Source organism: Thamnophis sirtalis, unplaced genomic scaffold, assembly GCF_051295495.1.
Source record: "Thamnophis sirtalis isolate CommonGarterSnake01/CBP01778 unplaced genomic scaffold, rThaSir2_p1.2 scaffold_3, whole genome shotgun sequence".
Taxonomy (NCBI): domain Eukaryota; kingdom Metazoa; phylum Chordata; class Lepidosauria; order Squamata; family Natricidae; genus Thamnophis; species Thamnophis sirtalis.
Window position 1 is genome coordinate 164,634,433 of NW_028261383.1, and position 10,197 is coordinate 164,644,629.

Below are 10,197 nucleotides of genomic sequence, written 5' to 3' on the forward strand. Positions count from 1 at the left end.
ACCATTTATTACTGGAAGAACACTGGGTAAGCAAAACCTCAGAGATAAAAAGACAAATAAAGAAGATAATTCAATTTTGGTAAGTTGTTCTCTGTTTGTATTTGTAAAATAGATACAAAATAAATCGTGGAGGCCTTGATCCAGACAGGAGACTTTGAAGTCATTTCTTCAGAAGGAGCTTTGCCTGGTGTCAATCATATGTAGTTGTTATGAAGTGAGCACAACAAGCAGATGTCAAACTCCATCGTATCTTTGGGTAGTGGGGGAGTGTTTGAGTGTCTGTATTTCTGTGCGCATCTACAGGCATAGCAGGACTATGCCTTATGTTTGCCATTAAATGATGAGACAAAAATAGGGTGAATGACCTTTAAATTATCCATCTGAACAAAGGCTAATTCAAAAAGATAAGAAAGAACAGAAAATTTTAATTAAAAAGAAGACTGATGCAAAAATAAAAGGAATGAGAATGGAACTGTGACTGAAATGAATTGTGTTGTGGTCTGGTTGTTCTAATGCTTATCTTTCTGATAAGGTTGGACTTGTTGCTAGCAAGTCCAAGAGAAGGAGGCCAAGCATTTGATTTATAACATCTGCTTTGGATTTTAATACAGCACAAAAAATGTGACCTGGATAGTTTGAGAATGGACTATCTAGTGTATCGTTAGTTTTTCCTAATAAAAGCATCAGCCTATTTTTTATTCTGAATAGTAATATAATTGTCCTGCAATCTTTCCAACCTCCCAAAGAATGAATTGTGCCATTAAGTGAAATTCTGATCATCCTTTAACTAACAATAATTCCAAAGTATTATCATTAAACTATCAGTGCCCTGCTTATAACATAATAAAGCAAAGAAAAAGAAAGCTAAGGTTGATATCTTAATGGAGATACCCCAGGTTTAGTAACAACATTATGCCCTGCAACAAATTGTACTTGGTTACAAGGTACCCTGCGTGCCATTCCTTTTTTTTTTTTTTTGGGGGGGGGGGGGCTTTGTCAAATCCAAAAAAGAAAGGATAGTGTTCTTGAGATCAGCATTCATTCTACTTTGCTTTGTGAATTATCTAAACATGAACTCATTGCTTCTAATGAGTTGACTCAGGACATTTTTGTTCAGTTTCTACTTCCTTACTGGTAAATTAGGGATGCTGATGAAGCTGCCAGTTTGCTGCTTTCATTACTTTTCGAAAAGGATTTCTTCGTCTTCTATCTGGGGTTGGGTCTGCATACCTAGCTATGAGACAGAGGGTAGTTTATTGAGTTTTGGCTTAGCAGTTTATGCTCTCATTGCAGTTTTCAAACAACATATTCCTTAATGCAGTGTGTGAACCTACCCATGTGGGAATCCAACAATTGTATTCAATAAATCATGGTTAAAACAAATTCTATCTAAGCATGATGCACAAAGCAGTTTTAAATCAGTTTTTATTGCATTTTTATTTTTCTATACTGAAAATGGCAATCTAAACCCTTAAAGTGAAAGTATTGCATCTCCATTGAATGTACTCAGTAATCACAGCATTCATTCTTTTCTGCAGGAATGGGAGAAAATAGAATAGGAACTTCAAATGAATCACTGGTGACCAAATTCATCCTGATCGGATTTTCAGAATATCCCAGAGCTCAGATTATTCTCTTTTGGTCCCTCTTGATGGTGTATCTCATTAGCTTTCTTGGCAATGGACTCATCGTCATGTTGATCATTGCTGACTCCCGGCTTCATACGCCCCATGTATTTCTTCCTTTGTGTCCTTTCCACGGTAGACTTTATTCTTACCAACAATGCACTATCTGAGGTTTTAGTGAACTGCTTCATCTACAGGCCCACAATTTCTTTCTCCAGATGTTTGGTGCAAATGTGCATAGGCTTGTTTCTGGTTGTAGCAGAGTGCATCATTTTGGCAGTCATGGCATATGATCGCTTGGCAGCTATATGCCAGCCGTTATACTACATGCAGATCATGAGTTGGAAATTATGCTTTTATCTAGTAGCCATGTCAGTGGCCCTTGCCTTCATGATGACATTGGTCAACGTGCTCTTGCAGCCCACTGACTTCTGTGGCCATCACACCATCAACCATTTTGGATGTGAGCTGCAATCTTTACTGAAACTGGCTTGTTCCAACACAGTCAGTAAGCTCTTTATGCATATCTCCAGCTTCTTTGTGCTATTCCCTCCCTGTGGCTTCATAGTTGTGACATACGTCCGCATAGGCCTGGTTATACGACATATCAGCTCTACCCACGCTCTAGCATGTAGATGCATGCTCACCATGTCCCATGTAGGTTTCTATTGCTGATAATCTCTACTAACCTTTTAATAAGGAATTTAATAACCAGCATTACTGCTCCTAGTAAACCCGTGAGGGCATAAGCAATATTGAATTTTAAGGGGGAATGTGTTAGGACTCCAAGAACTAGAACTCACAATGCTTTTGGAGAATATCAGGTTGGGGAATATATTCACAAATAAGCTGAGAATTTTAGCTGCCAAAATGCACCCCTAAATATACTATTGTTTCAGCTTATTGGTGGATAGGCTTCTCCTCAAATATATACAGTAATACTTTTAGAAATCTACTTGTTATCCCACAGATAATAGATGCTCACAGTTTAGCCATTCATTAATAAGCTGATCCTCAATTTTCTAATGCAAAATACCAGTGCTGGAAAGTAATGATGAGGTGGATTGCCAAGAGGAAGGGACTGTATTTCATAGGAATAAGAGGCGATTCAGTCCAGATATTTTGTGTGAGAGAAAAATTGGTGACGACAACTCATTCTTAATAGTTTACAAACTAGGTTGCAGAAGTAGATAGTAGCATTTTTAAATTGGAAATATTTTGTCTGTAGGTGTGAAACAATAAAGAACTCGCTGGCAATAATTATCATGTGTCATTTTTGATTTCGAGCCTGACATTTTCATGAAAAGCCAGTTTGGTCTCGTGGTTAAGGCACCAGGCTAGAAGGCAGGGGACTGTAAATTCAAGTCCTGTCATAGCCATGAAAGCCAGCTGGGTGGGTTTGGGTCAGTCATTCTCTCTCAGTCCTATCTACCTCACAAGGTTGTTGCAGGAAAATAGGAGGAGGAAGATGCATTGGATATGTGTGCTGTCTTGAGTTATTTGTAAAAAATAATAAGGATGGGATACAAATAAATAAAGAACAATTTCAAGTAGGTTTACAAGTATTATATAAAGAGATGCATCAAGTTAATCGTTGAACCTATAACATTTGTGGTTGTATAGATCTGCTGTGCCAGAAGAATGATTGGATATGTGTGCTGTCTTGAGTTATTTGTAAAAATAATAAGGGCGGGATACAAATAAATAGATAACAATTTCAAGTAAGTTTACAAGTATTGTATGAAGAGGTGCTTCAGGATTTCTGTCAGGTGAAGTTAATCTTTCAACCTATAACATTTGTGGTTGCACAAATGAGGAATGAGGCACAAATGAGGCACAAAAGAGGAATGATTGTAGCCTGTTCAATTATGCAGGAGTCATGATGGATGAAAGAAAATTTAAAGAAAGCATGAAACAGGAAAAGGAATAATACACAATATACATTTTATTGATGCAGGTTTTGAAGATTTGAAAAAGCAGACTCGTTCCGTCTTCCTCACCTAGAAACCTTTTAAAAATCATCATTTGTATGCAAAGAAATCAATTTATCCCAACATGTGGGATACAAGGATAGAATCAAGTTGTTAAATGTTGGTTATATAAGAAATAGCATCGTTTTCATCCCAGGAGGAGGAAGAGAAATGCAGGATCATTAGTCTCAGAGGTTGCAGTCCTGAGTCCATTTTGACAGATCTCTTCCTCTACAGTTCTTTTTCCAGCCTTCCCTAGGAGTAAGAATAAGAATATTGCTTTTCTTTCTCCATCACACACATGATTGTTTCTTTGATGATATAACTGTTCCTGAACAGATTCAAGAGATTCATGAAGTTTCAGGGTAAAGTAGTTTTTCAATGACTCTCCTTTCCCGAGGTTAAAATCAAAACAATTGTTTTAGCTAAAATAATCCTGATTTTTTATTTCTCATAATAAAGTCTACATGCTCCTGATGCCCAGTGGATACTTGGAATCCAACATTAACTTCCCAGAGTCCATGTTAGCCAAGGCTGAAGAGACTTAAAGTCCAAGGTATTTGATGAACACAAGAGGCTCACAAAAGTCTGCCCAAAACCTTAGCGTGTCCCAGAAGGACACATAGTACAGTAACTTTACTCAACAATTAGAGTAACTCTAGAGGGAGGAGCCAATGTCACGATGAGATGGTTGTATGGTCTCAATGCTCTGAGACCACAATCAATACTTTTGCCACTGGGTGGTCCAAACAGACCTAAACCGTCCCGAAGAGACGGTGAACAGGAAGAATACATCTTGCGGATCTCGGGGATATCGCAAAATCCTTGAGAGAAGCAAGAGAAGTTCTTAAACCCAGTGACAAAAAATCCAGCCACAGGCTGACAAAGTTGGGGCGGCCCAAAACGGAAGGATATGGAAAGAGAAAGTGTTTTTAGCTGATGAGGAATTTTTATTGTTTTAAAAAAGAGTCTGCCTATAAAAACTCAAAAACCAATTTAAATTGCAGAATAGAAGAACCAAGTGGCAGAATTGAATTTGGAATGGTTTTGGACAGTGGTTATCTTACTTTTTAAATGTTATTTACATGCATTGAATCTATGCAAGCCTTTTGAAATGGATGGATTAAGTTTTCTTCTATCTTCTCTTTGTGAATCTCTGTAATTTACAGACTAAAGCTTTCCTCTTTATTGCTGTGAGTATTTACAAAAAGAAACTCTCCGCTCCAGAAGCTGGGAGGTACTTGGAGTTTGAGTATTCAAAACGGAACATTTTTTTCCCTTTTCTTTCACGGATTGCTTTGACTTGGCGCCTCAAGGCTTTGTTTTGGCTACACACTGATAAGAAAGCACAGATGTCTCTTTGAAATTTGACCAGAGAGGAGAAAAAAAGTGTTCTTTGTGAATCTATGCTTCAATATTGTTGATCTTTTAAGATAGGGTTGCTGTGTTTGTCAGAATGACACAATCCCAAGGAAAAATAGAGGTCTTGACTTTGCAAGATATACTTTCAGAACTAAAGAAATTATTAAATAAGGAAGAGAAACAACTGGAATACGTAGAGCACATAACAAGAAAATATGATGAAAAAATTGAAAATGTTCGTCAAATGCAAAACGGGGTGATTGAAACTCAAAACACAGAAGTGGAAAATGAATATAAAGAGACTAAACCTGCTGATATCTATGGTAATTGGTTTGTTCCTGAAAATGGAAAGAATGGAATACAGAAAGAGAAATTAAACGGAGAGGAAATCTACTTCAAGGGTCAAGATATAGAAGAAGATAAAATTAAAGAACCTATGGACTTAAAGAAAGAAATTCCACCAGCAAAAGTTTTGAAAACACTGCTGACAATCAAAGACAAACTGAATAAAAACACAGAAAGAGGGCATCAAGATTATATGAGCGATCTTATAAGCAAGGACTAAGAGAAGTCCATACAAAGCTGATCAAGAAGATGACTAGAGGATTGATACCACAAATGGCAGAAGATATGAGATTGTTTTGTTATTAGAAAGATACAGGTTGATAGATGGAAGAATATAACTTAAAACTAGTTAAACTTAGTGAAACTTAGTAATAATAGATATAATTAAATAAATAATTGATAATGATAATAATGTATACAATGTGTAGTGTTATGATAGGTAATAATTGGATATGAATATTAAATGGTATGCATGAAAGGAAGATTAGAAATCCTTTTGGATTATATATAAAAGTTAATAAAAAAGAATTAAGTTAGATACAGTTAAGCTTTGATTATTAGGGGTAAAATGTTATGATACAGGATATAGTCAAATAAAGGAGGGATAATGATGACAACCTACATACATATATATGAATATAATATAAGGAAACTAGATGAAAATTCCCAACAGCGATTTGGAAAGGAGGATTAGAAAAGTCTGTTATTGAATATTATGGATGTTTAGCTAGAACAGGACATAAGAATTTAGTGTTATTGGAGGATTTTAGTAATATTAAATGAAATGCCAGTATGTGGTTATGCATTAAATTTCGGTTTATTTTATGATAAAGGACGTTTAAATAATTATAGTCAAATATAAATGGAGATATAAAGATAACATGTATAAATATTTCAGTTAAAATACTTGAGTCAATATGAATTATGGTTGATCACTGTGGAAGAGATGCACGAAAGCCTTTTGTAACCAACGGATACACTTTCTACAGTATGTAAGGAAGGAGATTTTATGTGTTGTGTTTGTTTTGAAAAATAAAAAAATAAATAAAAACAATTAGAGTAACTCTAATTGTTGACCACTCTAATTGTTGGCGATACAACTTCTTCATGGTTTGCTTTTAAATGCTGAGTGCTTAAAAGTTCTCCATTTAATGATCTGCTGCTGCAGTCCCTTTTCCTATTCATCCTATTCCTGGAAGCTTCACAAACTATTTCTCCCTGCTTGTCTCAATATTAGATTCTTTACAGATCCAGTTCTCAAATCTCTGAGGGGGCTCAGTTGTGAGATCAGAATCCTGGTGTTTAAAAGGCCGTTTGCCAAATTCTTTTCCTGCCTGTCCCAATTGAGTGCTAAATCCTGACGGTGAATATGTGCTTAAAAGGATCTATAAATAGCAGAAAAGAACAAAACTAGATAACAAATGTCAAATTGCTGGGAAGAAATTATCCAGCTATAATAGGCATCAACCTTCCCCCTTCTTAGCTGTGTGCCAATCCACTTTTAATCTACTTTTAAACTGGGATTTAAAAGACTGTTAAACCCAAATTCAATAAGCTTCTAAACCCATATTCTAAACAACCAGAATGCACGTATAGCAGATGTGGGTTGCTGCCGGTTTGGCCTGGATCGGGCGAACCTGTAGTAACAGCAGCAGGAGTTGAAGTTTGAAGTTTGAAGTTTTATTTTATTTGTATACCACCCTATTCCCTAAAAGGGACTCAGGGCGGCGAACAACTCCAACGGGAAGGGGAACATGCAAATACAAAATAGACGTTTAAAATGACCAACAACCACACCTGTTGAGAGGGGAAGGGAGCTCATCAACCCCAGGCCTGCCGACACAGCCAGGTCTTAACGGCTTTTCGGAAAGCCAGGAGAGAGTTGAAGGTCCGAATCTCCGCGCGGAGTTCGTTCCAAAGGGCCGGAGCTGCAACAGAGAAGGCCCTCCCCCGGGTTGTAGCCAGATGGCATTGGCTGGTGGATGGAACCCAGAGGAGGCCGACCCTGTGCGATCTAATGGGTCTTTGGGAGGTAATTGGCAGCAGGCGGTCTCTCAAGTACCCAGGTCCAATACCATGAAGGGCTTTATAAGTAATAACTAGCACCTTGAAGCGTATCCGGAGACCGATTGGAAGCCAGTGCAGCTCGCGGAGGATAGGTGTAACGTGGGTGTATCGAGGTACACCCACAATCGCTCGCGCGGCTGCATTCTGGACAAGTTGAAGTCTCCGAATGCTCTTCAAGGGCTGCCCCATGTAGAGCGCATTGCAGTAGTCCAGTCTTGAGGTCATGAGGCTCCATCCACCCGCCTGGAAGCTTCTGCACATGCGGGAGCGCTCCTGAACCGGTAGTAAAAAAATTAGCAACCCACCTCTGACGTATAGCAATACAAATACAATTGCCATATCAAGAAAATATATTGTACACCAATGTTAAAGTTGTGCAATTGTCTAAAGAAAGGCAATTAATTTTAATTCAGTTGTTACTGAATACTACAAACAGAAAGATGTTAATGAGAAATTGACTCACCAGGCCGTCATCCCTTTGGGATCACTCACAACTCTCTTAGCACAAGCAATATCATCTATGATGTCATCATTTAAGAAATCTGATGGGAGAAGCAATTAGTATATTACTTCAGATGTTTCAAAGTTATTTCCAAATATTTCATAAAATTATTATATAGAGCAGAAAAGCACAAGTAAGAGAGATTGTGAGAATATTGAGCCATGTGGGACACTGGGACCTGGCCAAATATGGGCCTGGTGCTCATTAAAACTCAGACCACACTGGGGTAGGTGGTGTAGAGGCAGAAAGTCAGATATGTCTTTGCGGGGGGGGGGAGGTAGACAACTTGTGAGAAGCTGAGAAATGGGATACTAAGTAGGGGACCAGATTGAGGAAGAATAACAGGTCAACAAAAAACATGGTGGCTAGGTATTATCACACATGATCCAGATAGGAACTGGAAACAATTTTGAGAGACAGGATGATTCAATATGAATTCATGATGGATGCAATTGGACAATTACAGAGGCCAACGAAGGAGAAGAAGGAGTAGAATTTCCCCACAAAATTTACAATTGAATTATTTGGGACATTTCACTTTTTTGCTTTTTTAATGAAATAGGTATCAGACCCTGGTAATAGATTAGATCCAGAAACAAACACTACAAGAAGGAAGTCTATACTACTTCATTGTCGCAATAATAACAGAAAGCTTGCCAAATCTTCGCTTTCCCACCTTATACACCCAACAGGATCAAGGTGTTATTGTTTTTTTCTTTCTCTTTTGGAGCTTCCTCCTTTCCCAGGACTGAGTTGTCATTACTGTCTCTTCAACTTAATAGTTCTTTCAATAGGTCTTGCATTCCTTTATCAAGATTATCTCTCTTCTACACTATGTAGCTTACCACTGCAAGGCTTGTTACACGTATTATGTGAATGGCCCCGGTTATCATTGCACCAATAGTGGCTGTTTATCTGGAATATCCCATAGTCGACACTCCGATTTTTGTTTTTCCGGTTCATAGCTTGGGTGTCAAAACTGCTCTCATGAGCAACCATACAGACCCCTAGAAGAAAGCAAATAGGGAAAGGGTTACAAAAGGACTGTGATGTAAATGAAAAGGCTGTCCTTGTTTCTCACACAGAACATTTAAAACAGAATATTTAACTATCTTCCCATTCTTTCCCCAATCAAGGAAGGAGCTAAGAAGTTCAATACAATTTGGAAATCTTCAGGAGAATTTGGAATCAGCCTGATTGCTGTCTCCAAGATATTCCTGGGGTTGTTAATGGCATATAAAGCCCCCTTTCCTTTTTCTCTCTTTTTTATCTAGGCCTTCCAGGGAGGAGATACTTTTCCATTCTGTATGGAACATTGCTGCACCCGTAGAAAACTTTCTGGGATGGCTTATTCAACCATTTCCAGAATTGATATGATTTGGGGGGATCTAAAGGATCTTACCTTTGAGAGTATATTTATCCTAGGATGGATAACCCCCTATTCTTAACCGAATAAATAAAATATTAACAAAACCAGTTATTGTTAAAAGACAACAGAGACTGAAATAATTAAAGCAAACCCCAGTTCTGCTGTTCTCCCAAAAAGGCAACAATAGGTGATCATTCCCCCTCATTCAAATTAGGGTGTTAATGCAGGGTGAAGTGTGACAGCTCCCCAATCATTTGGGATGGGAAGAAAGGATATTTTGAACCAAAGTTCATTGGGTGAACTTTTTCTGGAAAGGAATTGGCCCATTTTGCATCCCTCTTGCAAACCTGGATTTTCCTAATTGGAGAAAAAAAGAGAGTAAACTCACAGTTTTCCAAGCTGACACCCGCAAATCCAGCCATGCCCTGTTGTTTCAGAAGTGAAGCCAGTTCACATTGGGATAATCGTTTGGCTTCACTGGCTACAACGAGGAAGAAGAGGAGGGCGAGCACTAATGCCTTCATTGCTGTGGCTCTTTGGAAGATGATGTTTGAATTCTCCAGGAGAGCTGTGGGATTTTATAGTCCCAGAAATTGGCACCCTTGGAGACATTGTAAACAAAGTATGTAGCAACAATAATTCTGAAACCTGAAGTATTTATGCACTGATCAGCAGAGAGTGGAAAGGGCAAAAGCCAAAGGGAAAGAAAGAAAAATTCACTGTCATTTTTAATTTTATAAGAAGTCAGAAACAACTAAAACGGGTGAGAAAAGCATTTTTAACACTCTGAGTGATCCTGGGTCAAGGGAATCTGAATGAAGCCCCAACCATTTTTTTGGTCTTGCACATGAAAAAAGGAACAAGACATTCATTGTGTGGTGGCTTCTAACGTTTTCAGATCTCCACCCATTGACATGCCTCTCTATGGGACTCAATGCTTATTTCTGGTTTCAGTTG

At 38.1% G+C, this 10,197-nt stretch overlaps 1 protein-coding gene and 1 pseudogene across 1 annotated transcript; one reads left to right on the forward strand and one right to left on the reverse strand.

Moving 5' to 3' along the window:
* The first annotated feature begins 1,540 nt into the window (after positions 1-1,540).
* On the forward strand, positions 1,541-2,300 carry LOC148048313 (olfactory receptor 13H1-like; annotated as a pseudogene).
* A 5,508-nt stretch (positions 2,301-7,808) lies between these two features.
* On the reverse strand, positions 7,809-9,829 carry LOC106549225 (lysozyme C, milk isozyme). The gene is made up of 3 exons (XM_014066814.2): positions 9,629-9,829; positions 8,717-8,878; positions 7,809-7,911 (listed from the first exon to the last, which is right to left on the reverse strand). Exons 1-3 carry the CDS (start codon positions 9,762-9,764, stop codon positions 7,829-7,831), a joined length of 381 nt encoding a protein of 126 aa, XP_013922289.2. The 5' UTR covers positions 9,765-9,829; the 3' UTR covers positions 7,809-7,828.
* Positions 9,830-10,197: the final 368 nt, after the last annotated feature.